General features: G+C 44.6%; 1 protein-coding gene across 6 annotated transcripts in view; it reads left to right on the forward strand.

The window, feature by feature from the left end:
* The first annotated feature begins 440 nt into the window (after window positions 1-440).
* The window catches only part of LOC138102695 (chromodomain-helicase-DNA-binding protein 1-like), a 75,381-nt gene continuing 52,310 nt past the window's right edge, over window positions 441-23,511 (forward strand). For 2 of the 6 annotated variants that reach the window (XM_069000417.1, XM_069000420.1), the window contains exons 1-2: window positions 443-816; window positions 2,304-2,488. In XM_069000417.1, coding sequence (XP_068856518.1) covers window positions 2,436-2,488 — 53 coding nt within the window. In that variant the 5' untranslated portion in view covers window positions 443-816; window positions 2,304-2,435. Of the gene's footprint in view, window positions 817-1,212; window positions 1,236-2,303; window positions 2,489-23,511 lie in introns of those variants that run through there. The other 4 variants (XM_069000421.1, XM_069000422.1, XM_069000423.1 and 1 more) reach the window with 3 other exon arrangements.

The raw sequence follows: 23,511 nt of genomic DNA on the forward strand, positions 1-23,511 counted from the left end.
TCTGTGCAGCTGCATGCCAAGCCTTCCTAAATATGCCCTAATGCCAACTGTAACTGCATAGGAAGACTAAGAAATGCATATGTGTTTGTTAGGGGGCTCTCATTTTAGACAGGAAAAACCTGAAACAAACAAAAACCCCACACCACACTAAACAGTAACGTGGGGCTTAGGCCAGGTTCCCTGCTACGCTGGGTGGGTCATGGGTGCCCCTCAGGCCGGGCCGGGCCGCGCCCTGCCCCCTCACACAGGAGCTGCAAGCGGGCACCAGGAGCGGCACCGGCCCCAGCGCCCGTTAGCTGCTGCGGCGGGCAGGCGAGCTCCTACTGCCTCCGGCCCCTGCAGTATCCAGCGCAGCTGGGAAGCCGCTTGGGTTCCGCCATGCCCTCCAAGTGGCCCTTCCTGCCGCTATGTCCCGGCGGCGCTGTCCCCTCCCGGCTGTTGCTCCTCCTCCTCCCCGCTCTGTCCCAGGGCGCAGGACTGACATCACGTCCAGGGTTTCCATCCAACTAAGGGAGGAGGAGGTTGAGCGGAGTGGTAGCGTGATGGCGGTGGTCGAGAGGACGTAGAAAACGGCGGCGGAGCAACAAAGCACTTACCAGGGTTCTCCCTGCCCGGTTTGGGGCCCTATTGTTCAAGCCGGTGAGGGCTGCAGGCGAGCCCACTGCGTGGGGCTGTAAGGAGCCGGCGGCCGAGGCCTTGTGGTGGCCGCAGGAGCAGCCTTCGACCCTAGGTTGCAGCACAGACCTCTTTGTGGAGTGTAGCGCCGTCTCGGACCAGGGCAGCCCTAGGAAAGTCGGGCCGGGCACACACACGCAGGTAGGCAGAGGCCCTCCATGGCTCCTTTATCTTTCCCTGGTCCGGAATTGCGCGGTGGTTGTCGCTTTCGAAGATGGAGAGGCGACTGGCGCTGAGAAGAAGGAGTTGGATGCCTAGCGTGCCGCTGGGCTCCTGGAGCCGGTCGCTGTTTTCCGCGAAGAGGGAGGGAGGGAGCTGTGAGAACTGAGGCGGGTAGTCAGGGTTGAGCCTCTTTCGCTGGGTCCAGCGGGGTCTGTGGTGAACTGGCTGGGAGGCCTTCGCTCCTCTCTGGCCATGGGGGGGCGCTGGGAGAAGCGAGCACAGAGGACAGCGGCCGCCTTGGCAATACTTCCAGGGAGCCTTGACCAGGAGCAGCGCCTGTGCAGGTCGCGCCACCAGTAGAGGGCCATTTTCGGGGGCGGGAGGTGAACTCGCGAGAGGTAGGGAGGAAGCCCTGGCCAGGGCGCTCCTCGGGAGGCCGCGACAGCGCGGTGCGGGTGGTTAGGGAGGATCGTCGCGGAGCAGGGAGTGGCCGACAAGGAGAGTTTCATGGCCACTAAAGATCTTTCCTGGGGCCCAGGGAGTACCGGTCCCAGAGGAAGCAGTGTTCGCACCCTGGGCGTGGGAGGGCAGCCAGTGCGGATCTTGGCCTCGTTGAGCAGCCAGCGGCCTATCTGCGAGGAACCACCAAGCTGCCTGGCTTGCCGCCGCGGGGGCCCCAGCCTCGCTTCGCGGCCTCTCTGGGGTTACATGGCTCTTTCCTATCACTTTTCTTCCGTCATTGCTTTTGTTTGCTGTCTGGAGTGGCCCTGGTGTCTGAGATAGTGCCTGAGCACAGGGCTTTTTCCATCCCGGTACGAGGCGGCCTCTGCGTCCATCATGAGCTGGAGCTTGGGCTGTATTAGAGAGCACCTCAAGGCAGGCAACCTGCAGGCGAGCCCCTAATCACTTTCACACCACTATATCTATAAGAGGTGCTGCTCTTTAGCTTATTACCAGTGAGTTTATATTTGCACTCCATTTAATGTGAACCTAAACTTTTTCTAGGTGCATCTGACACGGTAGAGATCTGATTGAAGATGTTTGAAATAGTGATCACTCCATCTGTGGCATCGTGCTAGCTTGATGTAGTTGAGCCATTTTTAAAAAATGGGACAGTCTATTTTCCTGACTCTACCCCCAATAGAATGTAAGCTTTGTGTCTAGAACTGCTTATGATATGTGTTTTGTGCACGAAATGGTTTTGCTAATCAGATCTTAGAGCATTTAGAGTTATAATTTTTATTTATGTGTTTGGGGAGGCTGTTTTCCTTTAAAAGTAAGATTAGGTTGTTCTTAAGACAGGACTATGGCATACCAAAAGCTATTTTTCAGTTAAAAAGAAGATGCCAGATGTGATAGATACTCCCTTTTGGTAGTGTTATTACAGGATAAGTTATTTTCAGTATCTTTCAGTTTCAACCATCAAATATTTCAAATTATGTCAACATTTTTCTTTACTACTTTAGGCAATTTGGGAAAAATCTTGCAGAGAACAGTTGAGTCATCTGGAAAACAGAGTACCAAGAAGTAATTTCTTGGCATCTGCCTTCTAACCTGAGTGGACTTCTATTTATCTTTTAAACTTCTTAATATTTACAATGAATGGGCACAGTGATGAAGATGTTGTAAGAAACAGTAGTGGAGAGTCAAGGTAAGCACTTTCAGTCCTTGGTTACATATTCTCCTGTATTTTGCTTTTTAGAACTGGTTTACATTTTAACTTTGTGCTAAAGCTTCCTAGTGAGCAAGTGGACTGACCATGCATTTTTACAGATGCTTAATCTGCTTGTTAAAATCAGTTTAATTTAATGACTGTAACAATCGTGTATATACTTTACATAATACCATTTTAATACTATTTAAGCTCTATCAGCATTACTTTCTTTTTCCTCAAAAGTTGTCTGAAGTATCAAAGGCTGAAAGAGATTAGATTGAAATGATAATGTTAAACTCATGTCTGTCTATAGAGTGCATGGCATGCATGCATAATACGTGCTGTATAAACCCTAAACTATGCTATCTCTAAAGTTGGAACAGTGGACTGTTAATTCCAGTGAGGCTTCCTTTTTTTATTATTGAGTTGTCAAAGCAGTATAACGGAAAGTGTTAACTTCATATTTGTTTTCCAAAGTAAAAGTACAGTTTTCCTAGCTGTTATCTTAATTTAAAAAAAAAAAAATCCACTCCTCTAATGTTGATTGCTGGTGTTCTAGGATGTGTAGAGGGTTCACTTGGTTGGAAAAGCCTGGTTAGAACTTTCCTGCTGTAAGATAAGGATAACAGTGAACTTGTAGGGGTGGAATTGAATTCTTGTTCAACTTAGAAGTGTTCTAGAATAAGTATCTACTGCACTAGGAAGTTAATATTTCTAAAACTGGGAATATGATGAATGCTTCAGATTTAAGAAGGCATGGTAAACTTACAAATAGAAGCTGTTGTGATCATGCTGTCAGTCTACCCATCTGTCTTGTCTGTCTCCTCTTTCTGATCACAGCCTGTTGAACCTGTTAGTTGATTTCATGAGACAGAGGTCATAAAGAAAACAGTTCTGTGAGCTTTATGAAAACAGCCAGTTGGGTAAAGGGGGTAGATCTAAATTATTGCCCCAAGTGAAAAAAATCCAAGAATATAATGGCCAGCTGATCATTCAGCACATGCTGGCCATTCAGCTTGCATGTAGCATAGTGTGAGTAATGGGGTGGGAAGAAGGGGGAAGAGAGAAGTGTTTAGGTGATATTAGGTGTAAATCTGTAGGAAACCTAGGAACAGTAAAACTAAAGAAACTTAAAAAATTACACAAAAGTTGTTAATGTCAAGCTTTGATGTTATACCTAGAAATATTCTAGGAAGTCAGTAAACTTTGAATCTTGTGAATAATTTGTAAACTTTTTTTGTTGTGATTTCTACTTCTAGTAAAGATGGTACTTGTTTAGTTAGTAAACAAATTTTGTGTTTCTTCTACTAAGTGGTAAAATATTCCTGATTACTTACATTAAAAAGAAACCAAAAAAAACCCCAAACCAAACAAACAAAACCCCCCCCAACCAAACCCAACAATAAGATTTGTCAGTTGAGTAGAGGAACATGAACAAAATAAAACAGTGTGACCAAAGCTAGTCTTTTGAACTTTTAGAGAGTCATAACTAAGATCTCCAATAAACATTAACTTACTGGGGACAACCCTGATGACTTTGTATTTAGGAAGTTTTTAACTACTGCAAATGAGCCACCTAGCTAATGTTGGAATAATGCTGCATATCAAACTGTGACCACTTGTAAATACCAGTATATCAAAGTTACTCAAAAGCTGTAGCAATTATAAGACTAAACCAGCTAAATATCAAAAAAGTATTCAGACAACTTTATTATAAGCAAATATCAGGAAGATGCAAATTACTTAAAACATGATAGTTGCCTCTCAAGTAAGACTTTGTTTTGTATCTTAAATGTGCTGCTGAGCACAATTTAAAGCTTTAAAAAAAGTTTTAAAATGTTAAATGTTTTTTTCCTTTATGCTTGTATCAGTCAGTAACCCTGTAGCCTAATTCGCAGACAGATCTTGGAAAACCTATTTGTGTGCTTGCCATTTGCTATCAAGAAACTCTTGAACAGACCTTACTTCTCTGTAGGTAAAAAAAGAGTGTGCTCAGTAAAGCTTATCTGGAAAGTAGCTGGCTGGGGTGCAATTGTACTTCCTTTTTCCAGTAAGTAGAAAGTGGCTTCTTGCACCAAGGTCCCTTACCCCTGTTTATGTTCTTGAAAGCTGATGTTAATGCAAGACACTAATTTCTGTGGATTGAATTTGCTTTGTTGATTCAATAATCTGTGGACCACAAAAGATGGTTAGGTAAAGCCAGCTCTTTGTCAGCAGGTTTGAATTTGCTGTATAAACTCCTACCTTCCACAGAAGATTAAAAAGGTAAGTTGAAAGCCACTATTCTAAGTTCCTGCTTTCAAGAAACCTAAGTGTGAGTTAAAACAAAGATTCTACAAGCATAATTAGGGAAGTATTTTAATCTATTGGTTTCTTTTTGGTAGAAGTATGTAATACAAATTAGGAAAAGAAAAGGAAAGGAAAAAGTGCGTATATATAGAGAGAGTTGTATTGGGTTTATGTGGTGAGGTTTCAGTAGTGAGGAGATGACAGGGGCAGCCTCCATCAGAAGAGACATGGGGCTTCTGCTGTGCTGGACAAAGCCAGTTCTAACTCGCTCAAAAACAGATCTGCCACTGGCCAAACATGAGCCAATCAGTGAAGCTGGGGCACCTCTGATAACATTTAAGAAATGCTGTGCAGCAGTGTGTGTATGTGAGAAGAGAGGGAGGTATAAGGGAGAAAAATGCAAGAGAAACAGCTCTGCAGACACTTAGGTCAGTGAAGGAGGGGTAGGAGGTATTCCAGGCATCAGAGCAGAGATTGCCTTACAGGCTGTGGAGAAGACCACTCCAGAGCACATAACCATCCTGCAGCTCATGGAGGGCCTCATGAAAGAGCAGGTGGATGTGCCCTGGAGGAAGCTGCAGCCTCTAGAGAGCGCACCTTTGGAGAGGAGGAGGTTTTCTGTCATGAATTGAAACCCCTGGGGGACCCACACTGGAACAGTCCATTCCTGAAGGACTGTACCCCATGGAGAGGACCCATGCTGGAGCAGTTAGTGAAGGACTATCCCGTGGGAGATATCTTATGCTGAAGAAGGGGAAAAGTGTGAAGGAGTGGCGGATAAGTCCTTAAGAACTGACTGCAACTTCCTATTCCACAGGGGGGTTGGAACTAGATCTCTAAGGTCCCTCCCAACCAAAACCATTCAATGATTCTCTCCACACCCCTGAAGTGGGGGGGAAGAGGTAGAAAGTTGGAAATGAAGGAGTGAAAGTGAGCCTGGGAAGAAGGGGGTTGGGGGAGGAAGGTGTTTTAGTTTTGTCTTTGTGTCTCAGCATTCTACTTTATTTTTAATTGGCAAGAAATGAATTTGAGTTGTCAGTCTAAGTCAGTGTAGCGGGTTGGGTTTGTAACCGGGCAGAAACACCAATTTAGTGTAGTGGTTTGGTCTAAAATACTCATTACTGTTTATCTTCTGTGAGATAAGAATTAGGAGAAACGCAAAGCAGGCACCAAACTTGAAAGAATATAAAGAAGTTTATTAACAGACCTAAAAGAAGAAAAAAAAATTATACCACACCTTCAGAACTCTTCTCCTCCCCCCACCTTCCTCCCTTCTCCCACTGACAATGTAAAAAGACAACCCTTAAGATGTTCAGTCTGTTTATCACTTCCATAATAACCTTGTTCAGTCCATTTAGGAAGAGGAGTCTCTCTTGCCCATGCTAGGAAAACATTATCACAATGAGACAGCCGCCCACTTCCAAATAACTTTGTTCAGTCCATTTAGGAAGAGGAGTCTCTCTGCTCGCATGTGAGTCCCTTCCCCCGACTTGCAGCTTTTCCCACAACTGCTTTCGAGGGTCCACTCTTGAAGTTTTTTGGGGTACAATTTTAAGGTTGAGCCGTTCAGAAACAAAAGTTCTCTTCACCCATCTCTGGGAGCACTTCATCTCTAAGTACAGAGGCCCTTCTCCTTCCCTGGGAGCAAAGGGTCTTCAGCTTCATCTTTAGGACTATCTCTGGGAGCATCTCTAGGAACTGAGGTTTTCTCCTTTCCCATTTGGAGCAAAAGTTCTCATCGCTTCCATCTCTCCCTGTCCAAACTTCTAATGAAATTACAGCTGCATCAGCATCTGCCTATCTCAGCGCAGGTTCTTTTGCTAACAAGCACAAGTTGAACACTCCACCCCCCATATCTTCATGAAATTACAATGGGATACTCTGATATATCATAGCTTCACAACAGAATTTCAGCTTTAAGCATCTCCTCTTTCTCTTCCCTCAGGTTTTCAGCTTTTCACAGCACTAAAAGGGTTAATCTCACCTAGGCCTTGCAGCTGGAATATGGCTTATCGCAGTGGAGGGGGGGGAGCCGAGCCGCTCCGGCTGCCCACAGCAGGCTGTAGGGGGGGTTCCGTAGGTGGAACAGGGCCCATCGGCTCCAGGATGGCTGTGGCCCGGCCCAGCCTGGCCCGAGCAGGGCTGTGGGCCGGGCCCGCTGGCCCCCACATGGGGCCCGCAGCCACCTGTCCCAGCACTGGAAATGAGAGAGAGAGGCTCTGCCTTGGAGTTTCCTATTCTTAAGTGTGCATCACAGAGGCGGTCACAACTTTAAGTGGCTTAAAGAATTGTCCATATTCAAACTGGCCATCTGATAGGTTCTATCAGGTCATAGAGGAAGCTGTAAGCACCCCTTTGCGAGAACATCACTTCCAAGACTATGCTTGCTAACCTATGACAGTCAGGGAAAACGAAAAGAGTTTGTGCTTCAGAATAGATGAGGACAGGAAATAACACTTCTTGGTAGCCTAAACTTAATACTTTTTGTTCCCTTTGCTTTATACTAGTGGTGATGAATAAGATGAATGTCGTTTACACATATAAATCAGATTGAGTAGTTCTGTTTTCTTTAATTAAAAAAAAAAAGCGCCCACTTGAATTGTATTTGCCTAAATAAACTTACTTACGAACTTTCAGTTTTAAGAGCTTGGCATTTAGTGTCTGTTACTTCTATTCATTCTGGAAGGGGCTCTTCAAATACATGACCTTCCTTGGACTTCTGGTTTATTAAGATAGGGTGGACTGTCATCTCAGATGCTTTTCAAAGACCTTGCAGGAATTAATCTTTTCTGGTTTTAATGGGTTAAACTTTTATTTTGCTCAAAATAATATTCTGTTTCCTGTTGGTTTTTAATTGGGGGATTGTTAAGGCAGTTTAATGTAATGAATGCCCTCTAAATCAGCAGTGATAAATTATCCTCTCTTTGGTCCTTTATCAACATAGACCTTATACAGGGGCCTAAATGCTCTAACAGTGCTTTTGCAGCATGGCTTGTATAACTGTCTGTCATGAAGTTTCTCTTCCTAGTGCCTTGTATAAATTAGCTGACTGTTCCTAGTTGTGTGTTCTGATCAGGGGGACCTTTTTTTAAGAGGTAAGCTAGTGAAGCTAAACCTAAGACTACTGAAAAGAACTAGTGACTCTGTGACAGAACATTTGTTTTTAATGTTTGCCAGTGATGTTTTTATTGAAGTCTGTCTCTCCTGTCATCTCTCCAAAGCATACTCAGATTTTATTCCATAGACATTTGTCACAAATGAGTGTGTTAGGTCACTCAAAGAATCACTGGCAAAGATATCAGGTTTAATATAAAAGCAAAGGCACAACAAAGTTCATTGGCAAGGTTGACTCTACTACTTACTAGATGGTTAAAGCACACTGAGAAAAATTGGACTAAAATCTAAAATAAATCAATCTAAAACTAAAATCAACAAAAAAATATGTATGTGGAGGTTGGAGATGGAAAAGGGTAAGGATAGAAAAGGGTAAGGATAAAAAGGAATGAGGGAGAGCCTCCCATTGAGTCACAAGGTTCAGAGTGGACCCCCTTGCTAAATTTAGCCCTGGACTCGACCAACAGTTTAGGCCTAAAGGTTTAACAGCACTTAAACTTAACAGCACTTAATTGATAGTCTAATTTAAACAAATTAAGAAGAGATTCTATAGAACTTACTATAAGCACAACAGTAACTCACTTATAAGCCTAACTTACAAATCTAACGTGCTTAAGAATCTAGGAGAGCAGCATTCCTGGTACATTTGCTATAGCATATTCACACTCGCATGCACACAGACATAAAGAGTCTGTACAAGCTACCTGTGAAAAATTCCCCTTGAATTCAGTGAAGTACTCACTTCGGATGCACTTAAATCTTCTCAATGGGCAAAGGGTTGAGCCTCGAGGAGTGGAGGGTATCAGCCCAGGATCCATCGTCATTTGGCAATCCTCCGAGTATGGCAAACTTGAGAGTTCGCTGGCTCTGAGAGGCCCCACTCGGAGGTTTCTGGTCACAGCCTGCTGCAGTCCAGGAGAGCTCAAAGGGTCTCATTTTGGATTGCTGTTTATAGGGCCGCAAGAGAGTGGGCTTTAGTCATAGTAATTTTCCATCCTGGCTGCAATTCGGGTCAGTAACTTTCTTTGAAAGTTTGATAACAAAAATGTTATTCCACTTGGGTTGTTATTCAGGCAAGAAAAATAAGTTTCCAAGGCTGTTAAAAAACAGGAGCTTATTAGACAGCACAAGTTCCTGGGAGCAGACAGTGTTTCTGATAAGCTCAAGAGGAGCTTAGTCCAGGTGCTGTTCATCAAGGCCAAGGCCTAAGGAGCATTTCTCAGATCATAGTGCAGCCGGGGGGGGAGCACCACCACAATTGGGATTTGAAAAATTAGCAGGCGCAAACATGTAACAATTATTTCATGGTACTCTCAGTAAGCTATCTTGCTTTTCTTGCAAAATAGTTTAAAAATAAATATTCCTTTTGTGGATCTCTCTTAATCCAGAGACAGTATCAAACTTTCATACCAAGTCAGATTTCCCATATGCTGCTGTACAAATGCAACTATTTGACTCAAGGGCTAGGGGTGTGAGAAGTTTATTTACTACATATCCTGGAAGATGCTCTCTGTAGACTTTACATTGGTTTGCCAACATACATAAAATGATATTTTTTCATGTAGAAATCCCATCCTGAGAGCATGCTGTTCACTCTTAGTATATATTCCTGCATGCCTACTACAGTAGGTTAGCACTGTCAGTTAACTTCAGCATCATTGCAGTAATTTGTTTGCATAGTAGAGAAGTAGTCTCACTTCAATAGGATTGAAGAGGTCATTCTTGCTTTATCCATCACTTTTGCTTCTTTTTTTCCTCATGGTCCCGTGATGGTCCTGTAACTGTTTTGTACAATCTCATGCATTCCTGTCTTTGTTTAGTGTTGTTGGGTTTGGTTGTTGTTTTGTTTGTGGGTATTTAAAAGAGCAGAAATGCTCTTCAACAGCAAATACTGAATATTCCCTTTCTGTATGCATGATATTAACAGCATCTTTATTCTGTAGCTTAATTTGCCTTGCCCTGTTGTTTTAGATCTAGAGTTCTTCCAATTCTCGTCTTGATAGCATTTATAATTTCTGTTGATGTTTGGTCTCTTGGAAGTACATTGATCAATGAAGAAGGGGGGGAAGCAAATTACACCACAGGATAGAGTTGGTTGGAAGAGGGCAGCAATGCAAGAGCAGAGTAAAGGGAAGACATAATATGAAAAGGTGGGATAGGGTAAATTGACAAACACAGGTGAATAGATAAATGAAAATTAAGTCTTGTACATTGTCTCTTTCTCTCATTATATGTAAGGTATGCATGTTTTTTTTACCAGTCTCTTGAGTATACTCAGAAAGGGCAAGGGAAAACCAGGAAGGTTCTAATTTAAGCTTAAGTGTCTGGAGATTGCCTCCTACCTTCCAGTTTCAAATAGGCTTTTTTGAAAGAGGGGGGGGAAAGGCTGGTTGTATTGTACTCAAACTCTCTCTTTTAGGCTACTTCAGGTGTCTACAACAGGATGTGTGGTGTCCTCTTTCACCTTTTGCTGAACTGTTTCAAATAAAAGCATCTAAAGAAAAGGCCCTGACCCTGGACCGTACAGGAAGAGAAGGGGGCAATAGATGAAGTACTTTGCTTGTCTTTTCCTGTAAGAGGAACTCTGGAGAGCAGAGGATCATAATTGCTGATTATATGAGATTATATTTATGTAACAACACTGGGTAGCAGGTAACTATGACAGCATTCTGAGTCTTTGGTTGAAGAAATATTTTAGTTCTAATGTTCCTTGCATCCTAAAGCTAGAGATACAATGCCAGAATCTCAGTAATTAGTAGTGCCAGTTCAAGGGATTAATCTTGTAGAGGTCAGTGGTATTATTTTGTGTTAATAGGCATTACTCATTGTGAGAAAAGTTAGACAAATTATGGACCTGTTGTGGTTTAACCCCAGCTAGCAACTAAGCACCACACAGCTGCTCACTCACTCTCCCCTGGTGGGATGGGGGAGGGAATCTGAAGAGTAAAAGTGAAAAAACTCACGGGTTGCAATAAATGCAGTTTAATAGGGAAAGCAAAAGCCATGTGCACAAGCAAAGCAAAACAAGGAATTCATTTACCACTTCCCATCAGCAGGCAGGTGTTCATCCATCTCCAGGAAAGCAGGGCTCTGTCATGCATAATGGTGACTCGGGAAGACAAAATGGCATCACTCTGAACGTCCCCTGCTTCCTCCTTCCCTGCAGTTTTTATTGCTGAGCATGACATCATATGTTATGGAATATCCCTTTGGTCAGTTGGGGTCAGCTGTCCTGACTGTGTCCCCTTCCAACGTCTTGTGCGCCCCTAGCATCCTCCCTGGTGGGATGGTGTCAGAAGCAGAAAAGGCCTTGGCTGTGTGTGAGCACTGCTCAGCAATAACAACAACATCCCTCTGTTATCAACATCGTTTACAGCACAAATCCAAATCATAGCCCCATACTAGCTACTATGAAGAAAATTAACTCTATCCCAGCCAAAACCAGCACATTCTCCACCCCTTATTCCATACCATTTATATCATGGTCAGGTCCCACACTATCCAATATATCCTCATTAACCACCACCCCCCCTTTCCATCCTTTGATACAATACACCTATCATTCCCTTAGTCTATGGACCACCCCTGCAAAATGTCCACAAATGTCCACTGAGTTCATTTAGTCCATGACTTTGGGCTCCATCTGCTATAGTGATCACTCAGGACAGAAGTGCTGTGTTGGGTACAGTCACTGGGCACCAAGGTCAGTTCAGGTCGGGTCACTGCTGTGCTGCAACTGCTTCTTGTAAGACTTCTCTTCCATTGGTTCAGGTGATTCCTGCTATAGTAATTCCTATAACAGGCAACTCAAATCATTGGTTGCAACATTTTAAAGGTATTTCCGCTACAATCTCCACCACTGGTCCCTTTGGACCAGGTTCTAGGGTTTAATATTGCAATGAACTCCTCCCCTTGCCCCTGTTCCGGCTTGGACTTATCCACAGACTGCAGTCCTTTAAGGGTATACTCGCTCCAACATAGCTTTATCCATGGCTGCAGGTCCTCCAGGGGTGTACCTGCTCTTTTGTGAGCTCATCCATGGCTACATGCTTTGAGGTGCTCCAGAGAGCAATGGTATCTACCCGGCAGAAAGCTATGGCCTCTCTAAACTCTGCACCCACTGTGACTGACAGCTGCCCAGAGCTCCGGTGGGAACATGTATCAGGCTGCAGTGTGTGCCCTGCTCTTATGCCAGTACTGGGTATCAGTAGTGAGCACACCTGTGGGAGGTGAGCCCAGGTAAAGGAACTCCTCTACTTAGTGGCAGAGCTCTGGCAGGAGGTGAGTGGGTTGAGGAGTATCAGGGAGTGTGAGAGAGATTACTGGAATTGCACCCTACCTTCCCTGGGACAGGCCTGACGGGTAGACAGGGTGCATGATATGGAGGATTCCCTATCCTCTCTCCTCCTAGCTGAAGATGGTGACATAAGGGATAGGGGCCAATGGAGGCAAGTGCCTGCCCAGCACAGCAAGTGCATCTCCTCTGTGACTACCCCACCTTACCAAGTGCCATTGCATAATAGATATGAGGCTCTGCAAGTGGAGCTGAACGATAATGAGGACAATAGTTCATCTAGCATAGAGGTGTTGCTGAGGTTAAGTCAGCCTATGCCCCGCATCAAAACTGCTTCCATAAAGAAAACAGGTTGTTGTCATAGGAGACTCCCTTATGAAGGGAACAGAAGGCCCCATATGCAGAGCAGACCCACTTCTTAGGGAAGTCTGCTGCCTCCCTGGGACCCAGGTTAAAGATGTGAAGAAAAAGCTTCCTACCCTGGTACGGCCCTCAAATTATCACCCATTATTGAGTTTTCAGGTAGGCAGTGATGAAATTGCAACAAGAAGTCTGAGGGCAATCAAGAGGGACTTCAGGGCCTTGGGATGACTGGTTAAGGGATCAGGAGCATAAATAATATCCTTCCAGTCACAGGGAATGATGAGGGAAGAAACAGGAAGAGCCAGCAGATGAATACCTGGCTCCAAGCCTGGTGTCACTGGCAGAATTTTGGGTTCTTTGATCACAGGTTGGTCTATGTGACACCAGGCCTGTGGGCAACAGATGGGGTACACCTGTGTCAAAGGGGAAAAAAGATCTTTGCATAGGAGTTAGCAGGGCTCATTGAGAGAGCTTTAAACTAGATTGGAAGGGAGAAAGAGATAAACCCAGGCTCACTAGAGGTAAGCCTGGAGGCAGCATGCCAATGTTTAAGAAACTAGTGAGGTCCTTTGGTCTGCAGTCTTAGTGGAGGTAGGGGATGGAGATCCATGTGGCAGCAAAGACACAAGGGTTATTGTTGTGTTATAAACTACAGATGTGCTTGAGAATGGCCAGGTAGGAATTAGGGCTTCCCCCCCCCCCCCAAAAGAAAAGACCAACGTCAGGATCAATGGCCCGACTGAGGTGCATCTACACCAATGCACGCAGCATGGGCAACAAACAGGAGGAACTGGAAGCCATTGTGCAGCAGGAAAACTATGACATAGTTGCCATCACGGACACATGATGGCATGACTCTCACAGCTGGAGTGCTGCAATGAATGGCTATAAACACTTCAGAAGGAACAGGCAAGGAAGGTGGGGTAGCCCTGTATATTAGGGAGTGTTTTGATTGTCTCTAGACAATGATGGCACTGACAGGATTGAGCATTTAAGTGTCAGTATTAAGGGGAAAGGCCAACAAGGCAGATCTGATGGGAGTCTGTTATGGAATGAAGAGGCAGATGAAATATGCTATAAACAGCTGGGAGAAGTCTGAAAATCACTAGCCCTTGTTCTCATGTGGGATTTCAACTTACCAGATGTCTGCTGGAAATACAATACAGCAAAGAGGAAACAGTCTAGGAGGTTCCTGAAGTGTGTGGGAGAGAACTTCCTGACACAGTTGGTGAGTGAGCCAATTAGGGAAGGCACCCCACTGGACCCCTTGTGTGTGAACAGAGAAGGACTGGTGGGTGATGTGATGGTTGGAGGCCGTCTTGGGCACAGCGATCACAAAACGATAAGAGTTTTTGATTCTTGGACGGGGGTCAGCAGAACTGCCACCTTGGACTTGTGGAGGGCAGGCTTTGGCCTGTTTAGGGGCCTGATTGACAGAATCCATTGGGAGGCAGTCCTGAAGGGCAAAGGAGTCCAGGAAGGCTGGATGTGCTTTAAGAAGGAAATCTTAAAGGCTCAGGAGCAGGCCATTCCTATGTTCTGAAGTATGAGCCAGTGGGGAAGAAGACCAGCCTAGCTGAACAGAGAGCTTTGACTGGAACTCAGAATAAAAAGAGCATTTAGGAACTTTGGAAGAAGGGGCAGGCAACTCAGGAGGACTACAAGGATGTTGTGAGCTAATGCACAGAGAAAATTGGAATGGCCAAAGCCTGACTAGAACTTAATCTGGATGCTGCTGTAAAAGACAATAAAAATGTTTTTACAAATACATTGGCAACAAAAGGAGGGCGAAGGAGAATCTCTGTATTTAATTGGATGCAGGGGGAAACATAGTGACAAAGGATGAGGAAAAGGCTGAGGTACTTAATGCCTTGTTTGCCTCAGTCTTTAATAGTAAGACCAGTTGTTCTCCAGGTACTCAGCTCCATGACAGGGATGAGTAGCAGAATGAAGCCACCATAGTCCAAGGGGAAATGGTCAGTGACCTGCTACACTACTTGTCTATGGGGCCAGATGGGATCCACCCAAGGATACTGAGGGAGCTGGCGGAAGAGCTCGCCAAGCCACTTTCGACCATTTACCAGCAGTCCTGGCTATCTGGGGAGGTCCCAATTGACTGGAGGTTAGCAAATGTGGTGCCCATCTACAAGAAGGGCCAGAAGGAGGATCCAGGGAACTACAGGCCTGTCAGTCTTACCTTGCTGCTGGGGAAGGTTATAGAGCAGATCATCTGAGTGCTGTCATGTCAGATGCAACCAGGTGATCATGTCCAGTCAGCACTGGTTTATGAAAGGCAGGTCCTGCTTGAGTAACCTAGTCTTCTTCTTTGACAGGGTGATCTGCTTAGTTGATGAGGGAAAGGCTGTGGATGTTGTCTATCTAAACTTTAGTAAAGCCTCTAACACTGTTTCCCACAGCATTCTCCTGGAGAAACTGGCTGCTCAATGGCTCAGATGGGTGCACTCTTTGCTGGGTAAAAAACTGGCTGGATGGTTAAGCCCAGAGAGTGGTGGTGAATGGTGCTGCATCCAGTTGGTGGCCAGTTAATAGTGGTGTTCCCCAGGGATCAGTATTGGGCCCAGTCCTGTTTAATGTCATTATTGATGATCTGGATGAGGGGATCGAGTGCACCCTCAGTAAGTTTGCAGATAATGCCAAGTTGAGTGGGAAGGCTTTGCAGAGGGATTTAAACAGGCTGGATCAATGGGCCAAGACCAATGGTATTTGGTTCAACAAGGCCAAGTGCTGGGTCCTGCACTTGGGTCACAACAACTCCCCGCAGCGCTACAGGCTTGGGGAAGAGTGGCTGGAAAGTTGTTTGGCAGAAAAGGCCCTGGGGCTGCTGGTCAGCAGCCAGCTGAACATGAGCCAGCATGTGCCCAGGTGGCCAAGAAGGCCAACGGCATCCTGGCTTGTATCAGAAATAGTGCAGGAAGCAGGACCAGGGAAGCAATCATCCCCCTGTACTCGGCACTGGTGAGGCCATACCTCGAATCCTGTGTTCAGTTTTGGGCCCCTCACTACAAGAAAGACACTGAGGTGCTGGAGTGTGTCCAGAGAAGGGTAATGTAGCTGGCAAAGGGGCTGGAGCACAAGTCTTATGAGGAGCAGCTGAGGGAGCTGGGGGTGTTTAGCCTGGAGAAAAGGAGGCTCAGGGGAAACCTTATTGCTCTCTACAACTACCTGAAAGGAGGCTGTAGCGAGGTGGGAGTTGATCTCTTCTCTCAAGTAACAAGGGATAGGACAAGAGGAAATAGCCTCAAGTTGTGCCAGGGGAGGTTTAGCTTGGATATTAGAAAAAAATTCTTCACTGAAAGGGTGGTCAAGCATTGGAAGAGGCTGCCCAGGGAAGTGGTTGAGTCCCTAACGCAACCGGGGGCTTGTAATCACAAGCCCCGGCGTGCCCTCGGGCAGAGTGGACGCAGCGTTAGCCTCCACAGCGTCCTCGCTGGACGGCTCAGTGGAATCAGTGTGCGCTGGCTCCTCCTCAGAGGAAGCACGTCGGGCAGCCGGTGGAATAGGCTCGCGTTAGCCCGGAGGCAAAGAAGACGGGAGGGGCTTCTGGTGTGAGTTCCAACAGGTTTATTTTCAGGAGGGTCCAGGGACCAGCGAAGCCTCAAGGAGACGCGGGCTAGCCCCTTGCCCCTTTATGGGGGGGGGGGGGGGGGGGGGGGTGGAGTAAGGCAGGGAAAGAAAAAACAACCAATGGGGTACAAGCAGAGGGGAGGATACAATTTTTCAGAACAAATGGGGAAAACAGGGAGGCAGGAGTCATAACAGGGAACCAATTAATAACTAAAAAAGGGAGAACTTTCTGGAACAGGGGGAGGTAATTTAGGATTGGGTGCCACCCAGGGGGAGGTAACCTAGACCTCAGTGATCTCTTCTGGTGACTGACATTTGATGGTTTCAGCCCGAGAGCAGGCTGACCCACCCCAACAAGTCTCCATCCCTGGAGGTATTTAAAAGCTGTGTGGATGTGGCACTTAAGGACATGGTTTAGTGGTGGACTGGGCAGTGTTAGGTTAATGGTTGGACTCGATGATCTTTGAAGTCTTTTCCAACTTAAATGTTTATATAATTCTATGAAAAAGCATCCACTAATGAGCAGTAGACTAATATACAGTGAGGCAAACAAGTACCACAGCAAGCACAGGAGCCTGTCTATTAATAGCCAAACAGCAATAACAGCTATAAATTCGATCTAGCATATCCTAGTCAATCTGTCATTATCACAAACCCTTCAAGCCCCACATGTGGTACCAGAAAGGACTGTTGTGGTTTAACCCCAGTTGGCAACCAAACACCACACAGCTGTTGGCTCACTTTCCCCTGGTGATGCCTTAGGATTTAGCTTTTATATTTTCAAACCCTGTACTGGTTTAGTGTGTAACTCTAAAACTCCACATAGCCTGTTAGCTACTGTTAGACATAACAAATCCTCTCTAGGCCTGGACTCAAGGACACCTTGTTGTCCCAGGCCCTGAAATATGTAAACTAAGCCTCTGGGAAGGGGGAGCAAACTTGGGGTAATTACATCATTACCTGAAATTGTAATTGGAGAATTAACTCTGATATGCAAATGGACCAAACTTATAAAAGTGTGAAAAACCCGTGACCCAGTGTCCATCTTGGGTGTAGCCCCTCGGAGGCTTTTTGACTGCCCAAGGTGTACCTACTGAAGGCCCTTCAATAAATACCCGCTTTTATTCTCTTAATCTTGTCTAGCCTCTGTTTTCAGGTAGCCACTCCAAGGCATCACTGGAATGGGGGGTTCAATCAGAAGGGTAAAAGTGAGAAAACACATCAGTTGAGATAAAGACAGTTTAATAGGGACAGAAAAGCCATGTACACAAGCAAAGCAAAACAAGGAATTCATTCACCATTTCCCATGGGCAGGCAGGTGTTCAGCTATTCCCAGGAAAGCAGGACTCCATCATGTGCAATGGTGACTTGGGAATACAGAACACTATCCTTCTGAACGTCCCCCCTTCCTCCTTCTTCCCCCAGCTTTATCTGCTGAGCATGATGTCATACGGTATGGAATATCCCTTTGATCAGCTGGGGTCAGCTGTCCTGGCTGTGTCCCCTCCCAACTTCTTGTGTACTCCCACTGGCAGGGTGGTACTAGAAGCAGAAAAGGCCTTGACTCTGTGTAAGCACTACTCAGCAATAACAAATATATCCCTGAATTATCAACACTGTTTTGATCACAAATCCAAAACATAGCTTCATACTAGCTACTATGAAGAAAATTAACTCTACCCCAGCCAAAACCAAGACAGGTCCCTAGCTGGACAGCATCAGATAATATTTAAAGCTCTTCAGTTAGAGGAGGAATTGCTTGTATGCTACGCCACAGATAATGCAGGGAAAATCAAAGAAGCCCATAGGCAAAGGAGGAAAAGAAAATGTGACAAGGATGTTAAAATATTACTACCTCACAGCTATTGCTTCCATGAATTTACCTTTTAAATGGAAGTGCTGTTTTAACTGTTGGACTTGATGCTTTTGTATGTTTTTTCCTACAACTTTAAAAACTCAAACAGATTTTTAAAGCTATGGCAAATAAGTTCTCTGAACTTAGAGTGATGCTGATAGATATTGCAGTGTAATGGGTTCTAGAGTAGTTTTGGTTTTCTTGGTTTGGTGGTTGTTTGGGTTTGGGGTTTTTTTGTTGTTGTTACGTCAGCAATCTTCCTTGAAGAAAGGGGAAAAGGTATTAGACTGTGTAGCATTTTAAGCACTTGGAAAAGCAACTGAAGTCTGTCATGATGCAATGTGGAATGTTTATGCATGTACTAAAATTGAAAAAACCAAAATCCACCAACAAAACCCCTTTGCGTTGGAAATGTATTTATTTATTTTTCTTAAATTCTGTATTGTTTTGAACTGGTTTATACTTTGTTTCAGGACAGCAGTCTTAAGAAATACTGTCCTGTTCAATTGTGCTCACTTGTTGCACTGTTGTGTGGAGTCTGTAAGTTGGTAGGATGTTTTTTAAAAGCTGAATCTGTTTCTTCTACAGACTGCACTGACAGCACTAAGGGAGTGCTGTGTTGGGGGAAGGTTGGCATTAATAGCAATGTCAAAATAAGCTGTTCTTGTGGAGCATCACTCACCAGCAGGCAAATATATTGTTTGAGGACCAAGATGCTGTTTTCAAGGTGCTTGGCTTCAGCTGTGATAGCTCATACTGCTGCTTTGTACCATTTTTTGAATTGTGTGAAAATCACAGAATTTCAAAATGAATGTAGTAGCATTTAAAGTGAAGTTTTGAAATTGCTGCTTCTTTAGTTCCTCCTCTATTTGTAAGGAGATGATAGATGTAAGGGTTTTTTTTAAACACATGCATGTGTAACTGTGTACCTTTTCTTAAATAATTCCCTCCTTCCTCCTAGGGTTAGCACCTGAATTACTGCTCATATGGTAGAGGTTCTTAAGTAATCCCCTGACAGGGATTAGAGATATATTTTTATTTTTAATAACTAAGGGTTGCTTAATGTATCTGTGTTAGGGAGAAAAGAAGGCTGCTCTCCATTACTATTTTTTACCCCTTAGTGTGCCAGTAATTTTGTGTTTGTGGTAAAATGTGGGGAGGCTGGGGGAGGAGAATTCTGTTTTTCTTTCATGAATACATTAGCTAAAATACTGTAGCAAAAAAAAAAAAAAATGGCTACAATCAAGTCCTGAGACAGGGGAATCTGGGCCCTGCTTAGGTGATACTAAGAGGTAATGACTTAAATTTTTACTAGGTCAGCACTAGACAAGTGAAACAAAAATAAAAAGCCAAGTACATATATATCCTAGTGAAGTTATAGCTGCATAAGCAAACTGCTAGAAAGAGATGCTCTCTGGTGGTGAATTGACATGGTGTAGCTGATTGTTCTCATTATAAAAAATTTTCCTCTTGTATCGTATCAGAATCTCCCCAGGAGTAACTTGTACCCATTACCCCCCTCCTCTTTTCCATGTAAAAAGAGAGTCTCTGTTTTCTTTGTCACCACCCTTTAAATACTAGAACATGGTGATAAGGTCTCCCCCTAAGCCTTCTTTCTTCAAAACCCAGTTCTCTCAGCCTTTCCTCGTATGGCGGGTTTCACAGTTCTTTGATGATCTTTGTGGCCCTTCTGTAGACCCTCTTGAGCCTATCCACATCTTTTTCATATAAGCAAGGACCAAAACTGAACACAGTATTCCAGGTGAGGCCTGACAAGGCACTGAGTAGAGTGGGATAATGACTTCTTTATCTCTGCTGGTGATGCCCTTGTTTATGCAACCCAGCATCCTGTTGGCTCTCTGCCACAGCAGCTCACTGTTCCCTCATATTGAGCTCACTGTCCACCAGGACCCCCAGGTCCCTTTCCCAGCCTGTGCTGCGCTCCTGGATTATGTTTTCACAGGTGCAAGACCTTACATTTGTCTTTGTTGAACTTCATAAGGTTCTTGTTAGTCCACTATTCCAGCCTATCCAGGTCTTCCTGCAGGGTGGCTCTCCCTTCCCAAGTGTCCACTTCCCCACTCAGTTTGGCATCATTGGCACACTTCATCAGGGTGCACTTCATCCCATCCACCAGATCACTTATGAAGATATTAAACAGCAATGGGCCCAATATCGATCCCTGGGGGATCCCACTTGTGACAGGTTGCCAGTTTGAAAAGGAACTATTTACCACCACCCTCTGGGTGTGGCCTGTCAGCCAGTTCCCCACCCACCGCACAGACCACTTGTCTAGACCATAACACATCAGTTTCTCCAGGAGACTAGGAAAACATATCGAAAGCCTTGGGGAAATCCAGGTAGACAGTGTTCATTGCTTGCCTCACATCAACTGAGCAGGTTACTTTGTCATAGATGGCTATCAGGTTTGTCAAGGACAACTTGCCCTTGTGCTGGCTTTTCCCAACCACATGTCTCATCTGACTTGTGATAGGCCCCAGGAGGATTTGTTCCATAACTTTCCCAGGAACTGAAGTAAGACTGATGGGCCTATAACTTCCTGGATCCTCCTTTAAGCCCTTTTTGTAGATGGGGGTAACATTAGCCTTCTTCAGATCCCCCAATCATCACGACTTCTCAAAGATCATGAAGAGTGGCCTTGCAACAATGTCAGCCAGCTCTTAACACCCTCAGGTGGATATTGTCAGGGCCCATAAATTGTCGGGGTCAAGCTCCTGTAACAGTTCACATACCAACCCTTCCTTCGCTGCCAGTGGGTCTGTGTTTGCATCTGCCTGGATTCTTGTTTCCAGGTCCTGGGGCCCATCAGTGCTGGTAAAGACAGAGGTGAAGAAAGTGTTGAGAACCTCTGCCTTTTCAGTGTTGTCGGTGACTAATTCATCTCTCCTGTTTAACAGTGGGCCAATATTTTCCTTCTGTTTCTGCTTGTTGTTTACATACCTGAAGAACCTTTCCTTGTAGCTTTTGATGTGTCTGGTCAATTTCAATTCAAGCTGAGCTTTTGCTTTTCTAACTGAATCTCTGCACACCCTGGCAATGCCCTTGTAGCATTCAAGGTGTATTCATCGGCTTTTCCATCTCTGGTATGTTTCTCTTTTGGTTTTGAGCGGACTCAGAAGCTTCCAGTTAAGCCAAGGAGGTCTTTTGCTTCGCCTACTTCCCTTACCTTTAAAGGGGATGAACTGTTTTTGTGCTTCCATGAAAGTTTTCTTGAAAAGCTCCCAGCACTCGCTAGGTCCTTTATCCTCTGTGGAAGCTTCCCACGGAACCCCTCACAACTGAGCTCTAAGCAAGCCGAAATTCGTTCTTCTAAAATCTAAAACCTTTTTCTTAGTACTAATCTTCAGTGTGCACAGCTGGGTCCTAAATGCCACAATATTGTGATCACTGCAGCCAAGGCTATCACTAACCAAGTGTAAGGCCTCAAAAACTTGCTCGATGAGCCTCTTAAAAGAGCTTACATTTTTTTATGTACCCTGAGTTAGATGCATGGGGGAAATACTGACAAGATATTCTCAAGAGGTCAAAACAACAAAAAAACTTTACTGGCAACTTCACAAAATCAGAGAACTTTGGCAAAAGTTTAGAGCAGCATTCAATCAACACAAAACATTTCACAAGGCATTAACTTTGCCCATTCAACTTAGCAAACTCCAAGCCCATCCAATTTTAAGTTACTCAAAACTACGAGAAGAGGGAATTAGAAGGAGAAGAAAGAAAGAAAAGAACAAATATAACTACCACTCCTGGTTCCAGCAGTGATATAAAATCCAAGGAAAGGTAGGGTCAAGACATGTGCTTGCCTCATGCTTTGGTTTAAGTACCCTTTGGCTTTCCTGGGCCCTTCCCCCAGGTGGGAATTTTGGTCATTTCGCCACTTAGGAGCCGGGGTTAGGGCAGAGTGCAGCACTGCCTCCAGTGTGGCCAGTGATTGACAGACACTGTGGGTCTGGGATGCTCTAGAGCTGGGGGGTGTGGGGCAGGACACTGTCTCACCAGAGCAAGGCCTGACCTGCCCCCTCTCACACACACAGGCATCCCAAAATGTTTAAAGACATCAATTTTTCCAGTCTCTGACACATGGTAAGTTCAATTTAAGGTTGTTTATTGCTTATTGATAGTGCAATGTATTTTATTCCTTTTAAAAAAATACAAACTTTAAAGATAGGCCAGTTTTTAATAGTTAGGCTGCCTTGCCTTTTAGAGTCCATAATTTTACAGGTCCAGGTATCGTTCTAACCCAAACTAATATACATGTTCCAGATAACCACCCTTATTCCTCTCACCAACCGGGTTTCATGGGGATCCCCGAGACCCATACCCAGGGAAAGAAGAAAAAGTCAGCGGGCACCATGGGAAAACTACATTCACAAAAAATTCTACTACCTAATCGTCTGGATTGCTTCAGGGGTGGGGGTCAAAGATATAACAAAATTTGAGTCATTCCAATCTCCTCAGCATATCATTTCATTCAGGGTCCTGGGTTTGGACCAAATACCTTTCCAACTTTACCAAACCCTTCATTGGTTTTCAAACCCAAACCTGCTGCTTCTCTTTTGTCAGCTTAACCACTTATGCCTTCTTCATCTACAGCTAGAGAGAACTTTCCAGCTGCTACTTCAGCTCCTCTGTCAGCCCCTTTTCTCCCTCCTTCCAGGGGTCACCGACAGTTTGACATCCCCTTCTTCTGCATAACCATGCTTTACACATTGCTTACCATTACTACATGCGCGTCCCTCAGTATAGTAATTTTATGCTTTGCTCTGAGGAGGTAGGAAGAGGTATACAAATTTGGTTCCATAATCATATGAAAACCTAAGTTAAATTTAGGGAGGAATCTTCTCTATCCACTGTGGCAACCAGAGAGAAAACACATCTTAAAACATTGCTTGCAACCAACTTTTATAAAACATGTACAAACATAAATATCTTAAAACTATCAAGATAAAAACATGTAAACAATCAATGCAGCAAAGAACAGCAACTCTTCAGTCCTGTTGTCACTTCATCCTCTCATGGAACACCTCTTCTTTTGGAATACCTGTAAGAGGAGAGAAAAAGAAAACTTGATCCCACTTGGACCGGTCTTAAAAAGGAAGAACCACCCATCTGTTGGTATTTTGTGTTTTCTACCATAGGCACCTGAGGCCTTTAATCCGGAATGACACTGTCAATTCTGTTCCTTGCCTCTAGTGGCAGACAAGGCTCTATACTCGCTACCACCAGAAGGTGGCAGTGTAGGAGCATTTTGCAAAGATTCCTTGAGAATACAGGGAAACTGAATTTCCATTTATTTTCAGGGAGGCTTTTAGGATATTTGGATTTGCCACCCTCTCCCAGCTCACTTATTGAGGGCAACACCGAGAATTTGTTTTCTCGGTCTCGATCCTTAAAGTTTGCAATAAATAATAATAACATGGGAGAAGGCCGATGGGGCACCAGCTGTTTCTCGTGCATTGGTTGGAATCCAGCCACCTCCCACACTCTCCTGGTAATTTT

The sequence above is a fragment of the Aphelocoma coerulescens genome, assembly GCF_041296385.1.
Source record: "Aphelocoma coerulescens isolate FSJ_1873_10779 chromosome W unlocalized genomic scaffold, UR_Acoe_1.0 ChrW_unloc_scaf_1, whole genome shotgun sequence".
In the NCBI taxonomy this organism is placed as follows: Eukaryota; Metazoa; Chordata; class Aves; order Passeriformes; family Corvidae; genus Aphelocoma; species Aphelocoma coerulescens.